This window comes from Aphidius gifuensis, linkage group LG3, assembly GCF_014905175.1.
Source record: "Aphidius gifuensis isolate YNYX2018 linkage group LG3, ASM1490517v1, whole genome shotgun sequence".
In the NCBI taxonomy this organism is placed as follows: Eukaryota; Metazoa; Arthropoda; class Insecta; order Hymenoptera; family Braconidae; genus Aphidius; species Aphidius gifuensis.
Genome location: NC_057790.1, coordinates 14,694,040 through 14,712,902, shown reverse-complemented (window position 1 = coordinate 14,712,902; position 18,863 = coordinate 14,694,040). Strand labels below are relative to the sequence as shown.

The 18,863-nt window shown below is 28.5% G+C and overlaps 5 protein-coding genes across 7 annotated transcripts in view; 3 read left to right on the top strand and 2 right to left on the bottom strand.

The window, feature by feature from the left end:
- The first annotated feature begins 2,620 nt into the window (after positions 1-2,620).
- LOC122852030 (chromatin accessibility complex 16kD protein-like) lies at positions 2,621-3,649 on the top strand. Its single transcript, XM_044151586.1, has 3 exons — positions 2,621-2,859; positions 2,948-3,118; positions 3,214-3,649. Exons 2-3 carry the CDS (start codon positions 2,984-2,986, stop codon positions 3,580-3,582), a joined length of 504 nt encoding a protein of 167 aa, XP_044007521.1. The 5' UTR covers positions 2,621-2,859; positions 2,948-2,983; the 3' UTR covers positions 3,583-3,649.
- A 174-nt stretch (positions 3,650-3,823) lies between these two features.
- LOC122852029 (transmembrane protein 199-like) lies at positions 3,824-4,610 on the bottom strand. The gene is made up of 2 exons (XM_044151585.1): positions 4,205-4,610; positions 3,824-4,116 (listed from the first exon to the last, which is right to left on the bottom strand). The coding sequence occupies exons 1-2, from the start codon at positions 4,608-4,610 to the stop codon at positions 3,866-3,868; spliced, it is 657 nt and encodes a 218-aa protein (XP_044007520.1). The 3' UTR covers positions 3,824-3,865.
- Positions 4,611-4,637: 27 nt separating this feature from the next.
- LOC122852032 (biogenesis of lysosome-related organelles complex 1 subunit 5-like) lies at positions 4,638-5,530 on the bottom strand. Its single transcript, XM_044151587.1, has 4 exons — positions 5,469-5,530; positions 5,230-5,312; positions 4,893-5,081; positions 4,638-4,823 (listed from the first exon to the last, which is right to left on the bottom strand). The coding sequence occupies exons 1-4, from the start codon at positions 5,485-5,487 to the stop codon at positions 4,662-4,664; spliced, it is 453 nt and encodes a 150-aa protein (XP_044007522.1). The 5' UTR covers positions 5,488-5,530; the 3' UTR covers positions 4,638-4,661.
- Positions 5,531-10,781: 5,251 nt separating this feature from the next.
- LOC122852028 (SH3 domain-binding protein 5-like) lies at positions 10,782-14,828 on the top strand. Of its 3 annotated transcripts, XM_044151582.1 has the most exons (11): positions 10,792-10,987; positions 11,099-11,161; positions 11,238-11,366; positions 11,443-11,577; positions 11,636-11,793; positions 12,294-12,359; positions 12,539-12,689; positions 12,786-12,962; positions 13,061-13,628; positions 13,690-13,972; positions 14,042-14,822. In XM_044151582.1, exons 1-11 carry the CDS (start codon positions 10,910-10,912, stop codon positions 14,175-14,177), a joined length of 1,944 nt encoding a protein of 647 aa, XP_044007517.1. In that variant the 5' UTR covers positions 10,792-10,909; the 3' UTR covers positions 14,178-14,822. The 3 variants fall into 3 exon arrangements, with proteins under 3 accessions (XP_044007518.1, XP_044007517.1, XP_044007519.1); XM_044151583.1 differs by lacking the exon at positions 12,294-12,359 and having other exon boundaries at positions 10,782-10,987; positions 14,042-14,828; XM_044151584.1 differs by lacking the exon at positions 11,636-11,793 and having other exon boundaries at positions 12,253-12,359.
- A 738-nt stretch (positions 14,829-15,566) lies between these two features.
- Positions 15,567-18,863, top strand: part of LOC122850930 (CLIP-associating protein-like) — a 4,203-nt gene continuing 906 nt past the window's right edge. The window contains exons 1-10 of the mRNA XM_044149979.1: positions 15,567-15,840; positions 15,975-16,231; positions 16,620-16,725; positions 16,800-17,148; positions 17,236-17,312; positions 17,391-17,422; positions 17,504-17,600; positions 17,687-17,844; positions 17,916-18,152; positions 18,223-18,846. Coding sequence (XP_044005914.1) covers positions 16,043-16,231; positions 16,620-16,725; positions 16,800-17,148; positions 17,236-17,312; positions 17,391-17,422; positions 17,504-17,600; positions 17,687-17,844; positions 17,916-18,152; positions 18,223-18,846 — 1,869 coding nt within the window. The 5' untranslated portion in view covers positions 15,567-15,840; positions 15,975-16,042. The remainder of the gene's footprint in view (positions 15,841-15,974; positions 16,232-16,619; positions 16,726-16,799; positions 17,149-17,235; positions 17,313-17,390; positions 17,423-17,503; positions 17,601-17,686; positions 17,845-17,915; positions 18,153-18,222; positions 18,847-18,863) is intronic.

Sequence of the window (18,863 nt, the reverse complement as noted above, 5' to 3'; positions counted from 1 at the left end):
TTCGTATATTCATATACAAGTTTATATACTTTTATAAAACTATATGAAACTTTATACAGCTACATATAGAAATATATAGCTTTATATAATTATATATACTTACAAAATCGTTCACAACTTTGTACACATTTATATATAACTTTATAAAATTATATATAGCTGTATATAACCTTATAAAGTTGTATATAATTATATATAGAGAGTTTAAAAATTCTTCAAATTTTTATATAATTATATAAAATTATATAAAATTTTATAAAATTTTATAAAGTTATATGTGAATATATAAAGGTATATAAAGATATACTAAATTTGTTCCTCAGGATGTTTGTGGAAACGATAAAAAAAATATTATAAGTTCGAATAAAAATACTGAACAATTTAATAAATATTCTAATATATATAATAAAATTTATCATGCACATATAAAAGTTAGCATAGAACTTAAATATTTTTATATCGCTTTGTAATAATTCTGGTTGTGGGGCGAAATAATACAAAGATGGCCGACTGATTGAACAAATGATTGAATTGTCATGTACTTTCAAGCATTTCTACAGCCTTATCTGTTGAAGCTAGGTATAGGGGTTAAACGAGGTTTATTGTTGGTAATTTATTTCTAAACAATTTATCAGAATGAATTTTTCTATTTATCATTAGTTTTCGAGTTTTGAGCGTGTAAACAGAAAAGAAAAAATGTTGCCGGGAATTGATTTCTATTCTCCGTGAATCTAGCACAAACTGCCGAACTTAGCACAAAAAATGTCCAACTTTTAAATAAAATTTATAATAAAATATAGTAAATTCTAAAACCGGTAGTGCGTAAATTCTCAATCTGCTAGAATTTACTTGTGAGTATCGTGAATTTAGTCATTTTTTTTAAAGAGAAATTACAATAAAATTATGTAATTTTTATGGCTTAGTGTTGTATATAGTCAATGGCCAAATTTTTTACATAACTTTATTGTAATAATTATTTATCAATATACGAATAATTCGTACAAATAATCGGAGGAACGCAGTTTTTACTATTCGCTTTGTAATTTTTTCTTACACTGAGAGAAATTTTAACTAAAAATTATAAACGTATATATAAAAGTTTTTATTGCACAAAACTAATCGTCTTGGAAACACGCCAATCACACTGGGCCGAGCACGCTATTCATGGCAACTGTTCATTGTGTTTCAAAAAAATGGATGATGAAGAAAATATCCATCTCCATGAACATGAACATTAAAAAATATAATTTAACAGTGCATTTGAAGTCATATCAAAATAACACCTGTAAATCTTAGTGGATTTGTGAAAAAAAGCTGTGGGGCCAGATTTAAGAGACGAAACCGAGCACAGTTTCACCGATGTCCCAAGTACCAAATCCTACAGCCTCTAGTAGCAAATCCACAATCGAGAAAAAAAATTAAAACAAACTTGTTGTATATTTATTTTTATATTTATTTTTCAGATTATTCGGTGCCTTGAGCATCAACTTAAGATTCTCCGATTAAAACAGTTAAGTGTTTTTATAGTACATTATCAATTAATTTGACAGAACAAAAAGAGCACTTTGCATTCCACGAACGTGACAATACCTGCTCAATATGTTTTAAGCAAATGATGGATGAAAAAACTATTCATCGCCATGAACGGGAACATTATGACGAGCTAAGTAATGATGACAGAATCCCATTACATTGTCCTCATTGCACAAAGACATATGTTCAACACACGTCTTATTTCAATCATATTGTAAAATGACATAAGTTCAAGGTATACAAAAATAAATCATCATTTAATCTTCAACAAGATGAAAATAATAATAATACAAATTAATATAATTTTTACAATCTTTATGATTTTTTTTTTCTAATATTATTTATTATTATTGAAACAAAGATTCTATTACGCCTGATCTGGAGCATGTTGGACCATACATCGTCAGTACTTTCTTGAAAATCTTTCTCTAAATGATGCTGCACTTCCTGGTGAAAATGATTTCTCCGATTTTCTATGATATTTTTTTGTTTTTCTCCGATTTTCTCGGATTTCCTCCGATTTTCTTCGTATTGATCCGATTTTCTCCGAATTACACTGATTTTCTCCGCATATTGTTGAATTGCATATTTTCCAATCGATTACGTTGAAAAAGAGATGATAACTGACCGATAACCTTGCAGGTATATAATATACGAGATTGCTTGAAACGCATTCAGAATTGATTATTAAAAAAAAAAAGATGACACACATCATTTTACTGAAAATACTGTTATTTTACTAATGATTACCTGTTTGTTTTTCTACGGTAAATTTTCATTGTAGTAATCTTGTTATTTATTTATTAGTGTTTATTGTTGTTGTTGTTGTTCGGATTATTAAACTTTTTGTTGAAGAACTTTCAGCCTTTTTACGATCAACTTAGTTTGAATTTTTTCTGCATGCGAATTCCGTGTGAAATTTTTTTAATTTATATATAGTGTGTTTTCACAAAAAACTTCTGCTTCTACTTTATCGACTCATATATTTTATCACTTTATCGACTCATACATTTTTGTACCAAGATGACACCAAGATGACATTACCAAACTAACAAAAACATTAAATTAAAAAATAAAGAAAAAAAAACTAACCAAAATTAACAAACATTCAAAAAAATAGTGTTAAAATTAAGTAATTAATAACTTATACATTTAATCAAAAAATAATTATCTCTTAGGTGTACATTCCGTCCCGATTACCTCTAAAAATTTATGAATATTTATACAATTTATAAAATATAGTTTAAATGTGTTTATCAAAGTCAAAATAAAAATATAAATAACGTGCCAACTATAAACATTATTTCGAATAATCCAGTTGAAGTGGTAAACTATTTTTAAAAATATACAATTTTGTTATTCTATTTATTAAATGTTTTTAATTTTTAATTACTGTTTTGTCTACGTTTTTTAGAAAACAATAAACAGTTAATAAAATAACAAAATCAACATGGCATCACAACCAACAACACCAAAATTGAAGGAACTTCGTTTACCCATGTCAAGAGTCAAAACAATTATGAAGAGTTCACCTCACGTTGATTCAATTGCTCAAGATGGTCTTTTTCTTGTAACAAAAGCAACAGTAAGATTTTAGAAAATATATCTATCATGTAATTTAAATAATGTTTAATCATTGTTACTTATTTTATGATTAACTTTACATTTAATTTTATTCAGGAAATGTTTATTCATTACTTGGCTGAAGATGCTCATACAGAAGCAAACAAATGTCAAAGTCTTGATTATAAACATTTAGCAGAAGTTGTACAAACAAATGAGACTCTAGAATTTCTTAAAGAAATAATGCCAAGAAAAATAACTGTTCGACAATTTAAAGAAATAATGGCTGAAAAAGAAGCATCACTTCGTTCAAGTTCATCAGAGAGTTCATCAGATTCAGACTCAGATAGTCAGTCTGACAGTGAATCAACATCTGGCTCTGAATCTGTTAAAGTTGATGCTGATAATTCTGATAGTGATACCAATGCTGAAAATGGTAAAACACCATCATCAGATCAAAGTGATTCCAGTGACGATGAAAAATAAAAAAAAATTATTTTTATAAGGTCTAATATTGAAATAATTGATAACAAGTATTTTTTATAATTTTGTATTTATGGAATGTAAAAATTCGGTAATACTATATTTATTTATTTACAATAAAGAAAGTAGCGATTACTGAACATTACATTTATTATTTTTCATTTCAAGTTTAACTTGTTATAATTAATTGATAAATATACTTTTTTTTCTACAAAATAGATAACCCATTTTTGTTTTTTTTTTGTTAATTTAAAGTAAATATATCTGATAAATGCTTTTAATAATTTTATTCTTGATGAGGTTTAGTGTAAATTGCTGGTCTAAGTGGTACTGAATGTTCCTCATTGAGTTTTTTAGCCAAAAAATAAATTTCAGCAAGTGCAACAATAAGTGCACATATTATTCCTAATAATAATTTAAATCCAAAATCTTGTGGTCCAATGCCATATTCAATTCCAATATAGCCAAATAGAAAACCAGCTATTACAGAAAATATAAATTGCGCAACAGCAATTAAATGTCGATTGATTTCCTTCACTGTAAATAATTATAAAACAAAAACAACAAATTAATTATTGGATAGAAAAAAGAATGCTTGTGTTATTTTAATAATAAAAAATATTACTTTGATATGCAAGTGTATCTTCTGGTAGATTTTTCCTATGTGAATCAACACCTTTGGTCATTGCCTCGTAGTCTCTGGCGTCTTGTTGTGCCTGTAATTTTTGGACTCTTGCTTCTAATATTGGATTTCTTGGTGTTACTTTTGGCTCTGGTAAAATTAAACGACCACCCGATAATAATTCATGAAGATATACTTTATCATTTGATTTATCACGATAATTTTTTAAATAACCATCCATCCAATTAATATCACCAAGTTTTATAACTAATATTTTATCATTTGATTTTATAAAAGCTTTAATGCTTTCTGGTAAATCATTTAATTTAACATTTTTTTTTACAAAATTAATGAACTTTGAAGTTACTTCATATTTTATGGATGGTTCTTCAATTTGTTCAACTGGCATATTTTCTATTTTTCTTTTCCTCTTGTATATTTATGATTTATTTCTTTGGATTTAATTCTGGAGTTTTTTCTCCAGATCAATATAAAATTCAGTTAATTTTTCTTCTTTTTCAGTAAATGTCTCATCAACTTGACGACATTTTTCACTCATATGATTCATAAATTGTTCCCACTGTTTTTTTCTTGTTTCACGTTTATCAGCTAATTCAATATCCTAATAAATAAATATTTAAAGTAATAAATTGGTTAAATAAATTTTTATTACATAATGATTGAAACTTACACTGTCAAATTTATTTTCTCTTTCTAAAATTCTCTCGCACATACTCAGTGCAACATCAGTATTAGCCTTGAGACTTGGTAAATAACAGTCTCCAAGTTGTTCTGCTCTGTCAATTTGACTTTGATCTAATTCCGATGAATATTCCAGGATTTTAAATAATCTCTCGACTTCTCTATCTCCTCGTTTTTCCTGTCAACATTAAAAATAATAATCAAAAATTAATCAGTTAGGTATATTGATCCACCAAGGCACAACATGAATACATTGTAATTTTATTTCACCATATTTTTAGTGTCAAAATTAATTTCATTTATTATTTTTTTTCATTTTAACCCACCTCAAATTCACGAACAAAGTATGATATTTCACCATGAACAAATGGCCGGTGATCAAAAAGTCTACTCCAGATTACACCAGTGTCTATATAAGTTATTAAAAAACAAAATATATATCAAGAAACTAAATAAACTAGTAAGTTTATTCAATTAATTATTTTGAAATAATAAATTAAAAACGAGTCAAGAAAAAAATAATAACTTATCAAAATTATATTTAATTATTGGCTGTTTTTGAGACCTTTTATTACTGCTGCCATGTTATTGTGTCATCACATTCACTGTTTCTCTCTCTCTCAAAATAAATAATAACTACAGGGGTGAGTAAAACCAAGTTTATAAGAGTATACATATCTTACATTACATGTAAATAACTATGTAAAAAATGAAAACAAAAAAAAACTACATAGAGCTGAGTCCAGAGACTAAAATTATATCAATAATTCAAATTAATTAGAGAGATGATAATTAGAGTTTGTTTATTATCTGCATACGTTGAGTTAAATCATTTAATTTAATTATCGAGCAACAAAAGAAGATATTAGGTGCGTTCTTTTTTCAATTTTTTGTTGGTGCATCATGACCACGCATTTGCGCAGAAGTCGAGGAATCAAGTAAAAAGGTGCTTTCTTTTGGGTGTTTCGACGCCACTGCTCTCTTCTCAATTTTGCATGACATACGCATGTGCATGATCATGCGCATTGAAGTGAAACAAAATAAACACCCAAAAGAAAGCACCTAAAGTTTCAAAAGGTGTATTGTATTTTGTGTATTTATTTTTTTTCACTTTAATGCGCATGATCATACACATAAAATATAGAGGGACGTTCCAAAAATCATTAGGTGCTTTCTTTTGGGTGTTTATTTTTTTTCCTGTTTATTTTCGCGCATGCGCAATTGAATGCGCAGTCAGCAAAAAGTCAGTTTGCAACAGTGTAGGATATGAGGGGCTAGATCAGCCATGATCAATGTTTTAATGTTCTTAAAAGTTTGCATTTGTTCGACGCTACTGATTCTCTCAAAGTGAAAGTTTACACAAAGAAGCATGTGCATGTTCATGCGCATTTAAGTGAAAAAAAACAAATACACAAAAGAAATCACCTAGCGTAGGACATGAGGGGCTGGATCAGCCATGTTTCAATTTTTATTTTTTAAGAATTATTTGTTCGACGCCACTGTTCTCTCCTCATGTTTGCATAATATGCGCATGTGCATGATCATGCGCATTGAAGTGAAAAAAAAAGAAATACACAAGGTGCTTTCTTTTGGGTATTTATTTTTTTTCCTGTTTATTTTCGCGCATGCGCAGTTAAATGCGCAGTCGGCAAAAAGTCAGATTGCAACAGCGTAGGACATAAAGAGTTGGATCAGCCATGTTATAATTCTTATTTTTTAAGACTTATTCGTTTCGACGCCACTGCTCTCTCCTCAATTTTGCATGCCATACGCACGTGCGTGATCATGTGCATTAAAGTGAAAAAAATAAACTCGAAAGCACCTACAAAAGACACCTAACGTAAGGGGTGCATTCCTTTAAAAAAAAATTTTCTTTCGCTCTGCAATTTTGCCCTGTAAGACCGACTAAAAACTAGAAACAGAAACAACGACAAAAGTGATAAAATTCTCTATGCCATATTCCAGACTTTACAGTTTACGATAATGTGTCGTACGACCTATGTGACAATAACAAACAATCACAACAAGTCAATTTTCTATTTATTTCAGTTTGATATAAACATTGAACAGTTATTCATCTAATAATTCGTAGCCAAAAAAAATAATGTCATGTGTCAGTACTGCCATTACAAGAAACAGCTTTTTCCTATAAAATTTTGGCCGGTATTACAGGGCGAAATTGCAAAACGAAAAAAAATTTTTTATTAAAGGAATGCACCCATGTGTGCGTTACTCACACTTAAAAACAATTAAAAACTTACGTGCTTTTTCAGCTTTTGCGCAAATGCGCGGTCATGATGCGTCAATAAAAAATTGACGAAAGAACGCACCTATTTTTTTTCACTTTAATGCGCATGATCATGTACATGCGCCTGTCATGCAAACTTGATGAGAGAACAGTGGCGTCGAACAAATAATTCTTAAAAACAAGGAGACTAGAAATACAGAAGGACTTACTCCCTATCTCGCCTGTATATAAAAACCGTATCGCTATATGGTCGCCGCAAAATTGAGGGGCGCTAGTAGTACCACGGTATCGCTTTTTTTTTACAATGCGCACAATACAAACATACTCTAACAAACATCATGTGCATGGTAGAAATATACAGGTAGGTCCATGCGCATACGTTTTTTTAAGCCAATGAGAAGTGCTGACCACCGGTTGCCATATTGGCTAAAGTGGCGCGACTTTATTTAAATCATAAATTAAAATACATATTAAAGATGATCTTAATAGAGAAATTGAAATAAAAAAACACATGATTAATTATATAAAAATAAAGAATAAATACATATTAAGCTTTGTTACATATTTTTTCAACTTATTTTTTCTTTTTTTTATCTTCTATAATTTGATCATTGAAACTCAGTCAAATGTACGTACAAGTATGTACTCAAACATTGTATTGCATCAGTGCAATATTTATATCGTTCTTTTATCAAACTTCTAGTTTGTCAACTAAATATGTAAAAATTTCTTTTATTTTTCAAATTGTTTTTTTGTAAAAAAATAAAAGTTCAATTTCTAATTGTTTTGCAATATCTATAAATACGTAGAATTATCAAATATTATTTTTAAAGTTTTTATTTATGATTGATGTAACTTTTAAGCATGCCATACATAAATAATTAATAGTATAACAATAATAATAATATGACGGACACACAGATTTACACACATGCAAACAAGATGGCCGCCAATGGCCTGCGCAGTAGATTTTTATTTTCGACCGAGGCATGGACATACCTGTATATTTCTACCATGATCATGTGTATAATGCTCTATTAGTGTTTGTCAGAGTATGTTTGTATTGTGCGCATTGTAAAAAAAAAGCGATACAAGTCACGCACGTTACCGTGTTACTACTAGCGCCCCTCAATTATGCGGCGACCGTATAGCGATATGGGGAGCGTTCCGTGGCTATCCAGTCCGTACGAACTTCAAAATGACGGAGTTTGGAAATATTTTGATCCTTTGTTGTGGTAGATCTGATTTTTTTCATTTGAAAATATCTGATCAAATTTGACGTTAGCCAATTTATTCGACAGATTTAAAATGATTAAATAGAAACTCTGTCAACTTAAACCTCAAAAAAATACTGATACTTAATATTTTAAGTTATTATAAATCTCTGGCCTTCTCTTTGGCTATAGTGATGTATCATAGTAACTTTTAACATTATTAGAATTTTCATTTTCGTGCCATTTTAAGTTCGTAGACTGATAGCCACGGAACACGGTTTTGAGGCAAGTTGTCCTCATGCGTTGTAAGGACTGCCATCTACCAAAAATAGGCGTGGTTTATCATGGTGAATTTAATTTCGTTGTAGTGTCAATGCTATGTATGCGTAAACAAACATAAGCAAACGTAAACACCGAAAAAAAATTAACGTATTATAAAGAAAAATAATTTGGCATAAAAAAATTGTCAATTAAAATAGTAGGTGTATATTGTTGTTATCTCAATTATTTAGCCTGTAAATTGTATTTCTTTTCAAAGTTAATGCTTCAAAACCTATCATAACTCAAATGTAAGTTAGACAGCACTTATATTTTGTTATCTTCAAGATCTTAAACTGGCGATGTTGCTGTTCATTTTCAAAAAACAAAATTACTACCGACACAGTCAATAGATAATGTGTTTGAAGTGGAATTTTTCTTTTCATTTTGTTAACTGTTATTAACAAATTTATTGTTTTAATAATTTTATTCAGTACAAAATTCAGTAAGCACCACATCCACAACATTAACAATACATACATAGAAAGGTGTAAAAAAAAGTATACATGAGACTGGTTATTTTTTAGGGATTCCAAGATTTTTAATTTTATGATACTCTGATTATGGCCAAAAACGCGGTCTACGGAACGCATGCAAATGCACAGAGGATGTTCTCATTAGGGCTTTTTTTTCCGATGGCGGCGCTTGTGAACTTTTTATATAGATTTTACCATGGTAGAAGTACTACAGGTATGGCAGTAGTCCATGCTTTTTTCGTCGCGTTCTGCGCAGCCTTATTTTTTCAACCAATCAAGAACGCGCCATCGAGCTGTTTTGCTTTTCTTTCTAACACGCAATCTCTATTATAAGATCCTCTCTCTCTAACATACTGTTTTGACAACTATTTTTATATTGTTGTAAAATACCATAAATATATAGCATGTTTATAAAAATCAAAAAATAAAAACCAAGACAGTTTAACAAATAAATTATAATATTTTCATTGTTGTTGTTTTGATGCCACAAACAATAGAGTTGTGTTGTATTTATTTGGATTCATTTATTTAATATAAATAATTAATTTTCATTATTGATGTATGTGAATCATTATAAAATATACCAAATCTAGTTGAATAAATATGATAACTTCTGAAAAATTAAAAAAAAAATTGAAAATTTTCTTAACGAATTTGTATCGCGCGCGCATAAAGTCTTCCATTTTTGTGGCGAGAAGGCGATTGATTGGTCAATTCAGCGGGCTTCAAACCAGGCTGACTGCCGCCTGTAGTATTTTATATAGATTTTACATAGAAAAGCTTCACAAGCGCCACCATCGGAAAAAAAACGCCCTAATGAGAACCTCTGAGTACGGGGGCTGTATTTCTAGTCTTCTTGCTTAAAAAATAAAAATTGAAACATGGCTGATCCAGCCTTGGGGGACGTTCCAAAAATCACTCGGAAACTCGGAAGGTCAAGATTGTGATCATAGAAAATTTTTGATATTTTGTTGTGGTAGACATGATTTTTTGTTCATGTATTTTTATAGGCACAAAACAATAAATTATTATTGTTTAATTATTAATAATAATTATAAAAAATACTTTTCACAACTGTAATAAGTAACAAAAGTAAATGGCATATGCAATATGGCTGTTTTTGTTGCTTACAATATCTACAGTAACCTCTAGTTACTTTTAAGTTTATTTTATCTCTATATTTTTTCATCTACTGCGCCGGTCCGGGTTTCCGAGTGATTTTTGGAACGTCCCCCCGCATGCCCTACGCTGTTGCAATCTGACTTTTTGCTGATTGCGCATTCAATTGCGCATGCGTGAAAATAAACAGGAAAAAAAATAAATACACAAAAGAAAGCACCTATTACCAGAAGCAACTAGTTTTTTTGGGGGGGGGGGGTATAAAAACTGATAAAAACAGACTTGAGCCAAGTACTTCATTCAAAAACTTGGTTAGTGTTTAAATATACAAATATTTTTAATTGAATAGCAAATCTCTAATAGCTAGGTACTGCTAAAAAAATTACATAGATTTAAAAATAAATTACCTGAAATTACCTCCTTGGAGTCTTTTTTCTCTGGTGAAATATAAAAAATCCCTAATTTTTCTCGGCGCGTGCGCACTCAGAGATCCTTCTCTCGTCATATTACTAAGGGGTTTTCTGTTATCACTTATGTACTCTACCTAGTACCTAATACCTATATAACTAATTAGTTTATTTATTGTAGATAAAACTTATCTATAATAAATTTGTACCATAGTTGAAAAAATATGTGTGAACCCGAGGAAAAAGAAGCTGCCAAAGAAAATGATAAAATTGATGATGATGTTGTTGATCCCAGGGTGCAGGTTGGTGTCACACCTGTCAAATTTGACAGCTTATTGTTTTTATTATTGATAGCAATAAAAATATACATAAAAAATCATAATTGATATATTATAATTTTAATTTTATAACAGATTGAACTTGAACGACTTAATACTGCAACAGACGGTATCAATAAATTGGAAGTTGATTTAGACGTGAGCATATTAAATAAATATAATAGGTATATTTAAATACATAATAAAATTGTAGCTAATACAATTGTGTTTTTAGGAAGCAAGACTGACCTTCCGCCAGATGTTATGTGAATCAACAATAACAATGGAAAATTTAAGTAAAAAATTAGGTGCTTGTATAGAAAAATCAAAGCCATATTATGATGCACGTTTCAAAGCAAAAGAGGTATCCAAATCAATTAATATAAAAAGAGAAAAATATTTTATTTTTTCTTATTAATTAAAATAATAAATCGATTTAGGCACTAAAAGAAGCACAAAAAGCAGCAATACGTTTTGAAAGAGCAAATAGTCAACATACTGCAGCTAAAGAAATGGTTTATTTAGCTGAAGAAGGACTAAGGATGGAGGGAAGATGTTTTGATCATGCATGGCAGGTAAGTTTCAGCTTATAATTATAATATATAAGATAAATTATATTTATATAATAATCAGGAGATGCTAAATCATGCAACTGAACGTGTCAATGAATCTGAAAATGAGCGAGTACTTTCTGAAACTCAACACAGACATTTGACAGCTGTTTTTCACAGTGCTGAACACAATGTTAAGATTCTTCAATCTGAACTTAAACGTGCTATTGCTAAATCGAGGTATTTCTCAAACTATTTTTCTTGCATTAAGAAAAAAACACCATTTCCATATACTTTTTTACTATTATTTTCATTATTGGAATGAACATTTTGTTTTATTGAAAAAAAAAAAGTTAAAAAATACCTCAGTGCATGGCTTTGGCATGATTGCTATTTATATTTCTATTATTTCTGTGAATTATTATGTTAAATACTGATTAACTTATGACCTGAATGGTAATGAAATTTAATTTATTTTTATCACAACAATCAACCAAAATCATGACAAATAAATTTTGTATTTATTAGCATGATTTTTTTTTCGAAAACTATTATTTTAATTATTTATCATATTTTTTTTTTCGATTACAATACTCAATTGATAATTTGAAAAAAAAAATAACTACAGATCGTTTTTCTTATTTATTGTTTTTAGTTTACTTGAATATATTTGTTTTTATATTTTTTTGTAACATCTAGGATGTTTATGCAAAATTTTTAATTTATATGTTCAATGACAGTATGGATGCACGTCGCAACTTGCTTCTTATAAACAGTACAGTTTATAGACACAACTTGCTATTTTTGTAAGTAGATTTTGTAGAAAATTTTTATTTTGAATGCATAATTTTTTACTATGTTATAAATATAATAAAAAGCTAATTATTTACTTCAATTTTTGCTTTTATCAACGTTTTTTTGCTTATATTATTTAACTTAAAAAATTTTATTGACAATATTTGTAAATAATTAATTTATATTCAAGGCCGTATTACGAATCAAAAGCACAATTTCATCAAATGTTAGAAAACCAAAGAAATAGAGTAAGTGTATTGGAAAGAGCTGTAGCAGAAGCAAAGATGACATATGCTGAAGCTTTAAGAAATTTAGAAAAAATAAGTGATGAAATTCATCAGGTGTGTAAAATAATACTATTAATAATATTTTTTTTTCAAATAAATAGATGAAATTCTTTATGTTTAATAACGTGGAAATATTTTTTTCTTATTTAGACTAGAAGATATGATGGTAGCACTACCAACGAATCAACAGGTCAACAAGAAAATGCTCCAATAACACCAGAATCAAGTGAAACTGGTTCTGCTGATAGTGTTGATTATCTCAGTGATAAATATCCAGAGCTTCCTGATAAATTGAGTCCAAAAACGGCCGTATCGAATACATCAAAGGTAATTTATTATAACTTTACGGGGTATACCCGCAACTGAAAACAATAACATAAAAGACTTATTTTATAATTTGAAATCAATGCTTGGTTATATTGTAGATTGATCTAACATCAAACTACAGTTTTGGTACAAATAGTTTCAATCTATCATCAACTGAACCCCGAAAATACATAAAGCGTGATAAATCAAGAAATGTTATTTCTTCTTCTTCATCATCATCATCGTCGTCATGGGACAAAAGTTGTCAAGAAAAAACTATAAATAAAAATACGCAGTGTAAAAATAAAAAGGATGAATTGTGTATAAATAAAGAAAATGGAATTGATGAGTCTATTGAACAAATAAATGTAGAAGAATGGGCTGAAATAAAATTGACAAGTCCAAGTGAAAATGATTGTGAAAAAAATGGTTTTAATTCCGATGAAGAAGACTCAATTCTCTACAATGAATTGAGTCCAGATTCAGTAAATGTACCTGAAAATGAAGAAAATCATATTGCAACATGTAAAAAATATGTTAAGCCATTGTCATTGACTAAAACTGGCATCAGTAATTATTTTGATAAACCAGAAAGTACAAAAAATTCATCAATGAAAAGTCGTCGAAAGCTTGATCGTAATTTAACAAGCTGGATCACAGGAAATTCTTCTGATGAAACCAGTTCATGTAAGATAATTATTTTTTTTAAATAATGACAATTTTAATTTTTATTCAAATAATTTTTCAGGTAATTCTAGTAGACGAAAGTCTCTTGATACATTGTGGAATGGAGGAACAACTAGTGAACGTGTAAAAGACTTACTTAATCAAGGCATGATGATGCTGAACATATCAAGTTTAGCTGAACGAAGATCTAGTGAGCCAAAAGCCTCAGATAATCCTGATTCACCAGTTAAAACATTTGAAAAAGTTGATTTTAGAGGAAAAAAAGCACCAAGTACTTTACTCGATAAATCAATGAGCTATCTAAATGCTGATGATGAAACTTCCGATTGTGATTCTTTAGCTAGGTAATAAATTGATTAATTAATGAAAAATATTAAACATTTTTTAATTAAATATATTTTAAAACAATTTAGTGGTGATATGCTGTCTGAAGATCAAATTGCATCATTGATGATGGAACCAGATGTTAATCAAGTTTGCCAAGAAGTTCTTGGAACTCCACTTGTTGAAATATGTCCACTTTTTCATCAATTGCAACAACAAAACTAGCAGTATTCCACAATAATTTTACATTTATTTGCTAATTATTATTATTATTATTAATGGTTCGTGAAATTCATAATTAGATAATATTAAAAATACATAGTCAATTGCAGCTTATTTGAACTCTTGAAGATTCATAAATAACTTGAATTAAGAGTTTATCATTTTAGTCTCCATTATTAATTTATTGTTATAGAGATAAAAGTTGTAAATATCTACTTGTTATTTGTTAGATCAATATAAGCAGCTGCATTTAATAGACTTATTAAATTCAAAATTAGTTTTAAATAATTTATACATTCAATCGTGAAATGGTCTAAAACTAGATCATTTTAAAAACCAAATATTTTCTTTTTTTTTTTGTTATTATTTTTTAAATTTTATTTTGTCTTGTTAAGTTTTTTTATTTATTTATGTAATTTGTTTTTCAATTTTATTAATTTAACAATCACACTTGAAATAATTCACAAGTCAATGAGGCATTTTTCTTACACTGATATTTATTTTAAAAATTAACATACCTTTGCGGCATTTAATGTTACGCAAGTACACGCATAATAATAAGAATATGTATGAAATATATTGTATATATGTTTCTGATGGTACTTGTACTGTTGTTTTTCTGTCAAGGCAATAAATAAAGTCTTCTTAGTCCAATAACATCGTTATTATTTATTTATTTTAAAAAACAAAAATAATTGTTGCAAAAAATAATTAAAACAAAGATTTAAAAGTAGAATAAATTTGGCTTTTTAGCTACTCTGTTTATAAAACATCCAAGAAGACTAGAGACCCAATCTTTTCGAAAACATCTTTAACTGTAGAAATCTCATTTTACTATGGAAATGTATGGAAACATTTCTCCAAATTTTTTCTACGCGATTTTTTTTCGACGAAATTTTAAAAAAGATTTAAGAAATTTCTCCGGGGGGTCCTAGGATGAATTTAATTGTCATTGCGCAGTGTCATGCGCCAAAAACAATTTTTTTTTTTCCAAGGGAAATTTCAGGAAATTTAAGGAGTGACAGAGAGAGAGAGAACACTTTCTCCGCCGATCAATCAAAATGGCGGTGCTTTCGGCAAGTTTGGCTCGAAGATAAGTTAAACCCAAAATAATAAATAATAAGAAACTCCAAGATTATCTGTGTTTATAATTTTATAATTTAAAAAAAAAAAAAAAACAATTAAAACTTATTAATTGAAGTGTATGACAATATTTATAGGTATTATAAACTTGAATAATTTTTTATGTTAATTTTTTTTTTAACTTTAAATATACTTTCTAAATTTAATATTTATTCTTATAAATTTTTGGGATTTTTTTTTTTTCTAAATGTGTAATAACTAAGTGATTTATATATAATATTTATTTTTTTTTTAACGAGTGTCATTTAAGCTGTTGTTTAAAAAATTGTTATATATATTTATAAATAATCTAAAGTTAGTTTTTAATAATAAACAATAAAAATAAAAAAAGTGAATATTTGACAAATACAATTTCTAACCTCGAATAATAATAAAATTGGTGAAAAAAAAATTATTATTGACTGCTGAATGATATATGCAAATGGAAAATTTAATGTTTACCATAACGAGGAACATGTTGTGGCCAGATTTCAGAGAATGACCTCCTCCGAACATTTTCTATCATATGATAATTAAATAATAGGTATAAACAGCATTATTCAATATTTGCTTAAATATTTATTGAGTACACCAGGTCAGATTTGTTTAATTTTATTTTGTTTTCAAAATTTACAATTATCATCATTAATTTAAGACATACATTTTTTTTGTGTTTAGGTTTAAATTTAAAATACTACAATAATACTTGGGTGGTTGGTGGTGGTGATAAATTTTTTTTAACAACCATGGCGTATAATCCACGAGACATGGATGGTTTTATGCCTTTATTGTCAACAAGTGACATCAAAACAAAAATGACAATTGGCAATAATCTAATAAGTTATCTTGGTAATTCAGATAATAGTATTGAATGTCAAGACATTGGATTATTTATTGATAATGTCATTCCATGGCTGAGCAATGGAAATGCCAAGGTAATTGTATTTATTATCTTAGTTGTAAAAATAATTAATAATATACATTATTGACATATATATTTTGATGATTAAAAGTGAATCGTAAACATTGTGTAACAATAAATGGTCATTGCCTTATTAGAAAAACTTGATTTTCTGGTTATTTTCAAAGATGGAATAATAAAAACTTTCACACCATCTTGGAAAAATAGCATTTCTTCAATTGCCAATAAATGATTATTTTTTTTTTATCCCTTCTGACTTATTTTTGTAGTTTATACCAATGATTTTTTTACGTAACTATATAGTTTAAAATAATAATAATAATATTGACTGAGATATAGTATTACTTGTAAACGAGTATTAATCAAACATAAAATTTTACTTACATAAAAATATGTTACAGATTGTTCAAAATGGTCTTGAAATATTGACTCAAATTGCTGATAGAATGGGATCTGATTTTAGACCTTATATATCAACAATTATACAGCCAACAATTGATCGATTAGGTTTGTAATTAGTTGTTTAATTAAATTTTTCATTAAATATTTTAATTATTAATATTTGTTGATTTTAATAATAGGTGATAGTAAAGATGTGACACGTGAAAAAGCTCGTCTTGTTTTGCTTAAAATAATGGAAAGAGGTAGTATGACACCTCAACAACTTTTAGATCGACTTCATCCAGTTTTTAATCATAAAAATACAAAATTACGAGAAGAAGCACTTATATTATTAACAACAACACTTGATGAACATGGAGCAGATGAAATGGCACTTTCAGCTGTTATTCCAAGTTTAGTTAAAGTATTATCCGATCCAAATGAAAAAGTACGTGAGACAGCTGTTAATACGCTAGTCAAAATATACACACATGTTGGAGAAAGATTTAAAGCTGATCTCCAACGTAAACACAACGTTCCTCAAGCCAAGTATGTTTAATTTTTTTTAACATGATTACTTGATAATAACGACATATTATTTCTATTGTCTACCTTTTTTTTTTTTGTCTCAATTAGATTACAACTACTGATTGAACGATTCGAACAGGTTAAAGCTGATGGTGATCTTCTTCCTTCAGCAATGTCCAACGATGGTAAATATACTAATAATTTTTATTTCTTTTATTATTTATATTCATTTTATCTAAAATAATTTTTAAATTTTATCACAGTTGGACGAGAATTCGACGAGCCAGATCGAGTTGTAAGTATTTTTACAAAAAAAGATATACAAATCAACTAATACTTGAATTTTTTTTATTAATTAATTGGTATTTTCTTTCAGCTTGTCGCAAAGTCAGTACCACTAAAGAGAACGAAAAGTGTACTTCAAAAAAAGAGTCAATTTGGACCGAGTACCAAAGTCATACCATCATCAATGGGTATGACTTTTAACAATCAACATTTTTATTTTAATTATCTTTGTTATTATTATAATTTATTTATTTAAAAAAAATCAAAAAAATAGGTCCAGCTGGTGCTGTTGATGAGCTAACATTTGAGGCGGCATTCAATGATGTTGCAATAGTAAATATATTTTCTTCACGTGATTTAGAAGATCAGATGAAAATTATTCGTGAAACAATTGGTGATGATAAGAAAGATTGGAACCAAAGAACTGAAAGTGTAAGTTTATTAACTTAAATTTATTCATCTATATATAAAAATAATATTATTTTAATTTATTCAATTTGTAGTTAAAAAAATTGAGAGGAATTATAAAGACAGTTGGAACGAGTCATGAAACATTTATGGAATTACTTAAAACAATTCAAAATTCAATGGACGGTGCGTGCACAGATTTGCGATCGCAAGTTGTTAAAGAAGCCTGTATAACCCTCGCCTTTTTGAGTGATCAATTTAAAAACAAATGTGCCAATTTTATTGAGGGCTTATTAGCATCATTAATAAATCTCTTACAAAATAGTGCCAAGGTTATTATCTAAACAATTTATGTATCAAATATATTATTAAAAGTAAAATTAATTCATCAATTTTTAATAGGTTGTTGCAACATCTGGAGCAGTTGCTTTGCGTATAATTTTTCAGAATACTCATAGTCCACGTTTTATTCCTATAATTGCAACGTCATTATCAAGCAAAAGTAAAGATATACGTCGAGCAGCTTGTGAATATCTCAGTTTAATTTTACAAAATTGGTCAGTAAATATACTACAAAAACATGTTAAAACACTTCAAGAAGGTATCGGAAAAAGTATTGCTGATTCAGATTCAGAAGCCAGAGTTTTTGCAAGAAAGGGATACTGGACTTTTAAAGAGCATTTTCCCGAGCAAGCAGAGGCTTTATTAAATTCAATGGATCCATCATGCAAACGAACTCTCATGTCACAAAGTAATAGTGGTAGTATGAGTAGTTTGCCGACTTCAAAAATTCCTGGAATGCCTCTACGACCACCAGCAGCAAGACCAACATCAAGTGCTGTTGTACGTGCATCACCTGGTTTAAGATCAAATAGTGCAATTGATCTTTGTGCTGCCAGAAGAGCACATTCAAGAATGTTGTATGCAAACATAAGTCGTTCAAAAGCAACAACACCTCGTACAGCTAAACCACTTGATACAGTACCTGTTATGAGTCCTGAAAGAACACCAAGAACAAAAACCAAAGTATCAATCACAATCAA

Excerpts from the sequence above, each read along its gene's own strand:
- LOC122852030 (XM_044151586.1), top strand. The coding sequence starts at position 2,984 with ATGGCATCACAACCAACAACACCAAAATTGAAGGAACTTCGTTTACCC. Across the intron at positions 3,119-3,213 it reads TTCTTGTAACAAAAGCAACA|GAAATGTTTATTCATTACTT; the intron begins GTAAGATTTTAG and ends AATTTTATTCAG.
- LOC122852029 (XM_044151585.1), bottom strand. The coding sequence starts at position 4,610 with ATGCCAGTTGAACAAATTGAAGAACCATCCATAAAATATGAAGTAACT. Across the intron at positions 4,117-4,204 it reads AGATACACTTGCATATCAAA|TGAAGGAAATCAATCGACAT; the intron begins GTAATATTTTTT and ends AATTATTTACAG.
- LOC122852032 (XM_044151587.1), bottom strand. Across the intron at positions 5,082-5,229 it reads ACTTTGTTCGTGAATTTGAG|GAAAAACGAGGAGATAGAGA; the intron begins GTGGGTTAAAAT and ends TAATGTTGACAG. Across the intron at positions 4,824-4,892 it reads GAGAAAATAAATTTGACAGT|GATATTGAATTAGCTGATAA; the intron begins GTAAGTTTCAAT and ends TTTATTTATTAG.
- LOC122852028 (XM_044151582.1), top strand. The coding sequence starts at position 10,910 with ATGTGTGAACCCGAGGAAAAAGAAGCTGCCAAAGAAAATGATAAAATT. Across the intron at positions 11,794-12,293 it reads CGTGCTATTGCTAAATCGAG|TATGGATGCACGTCGCAACT; the intron begins GTATTTCTCAAA and ends GTTCAATGACAG. Across the intron at positions 13,973-14,041 it reads GATTGTGATTCTTTAGCTAG|TGGTGATATGCTGTCTGAAG; the intron begins GTAATAAATTGA and ends AAAACAATTTAG.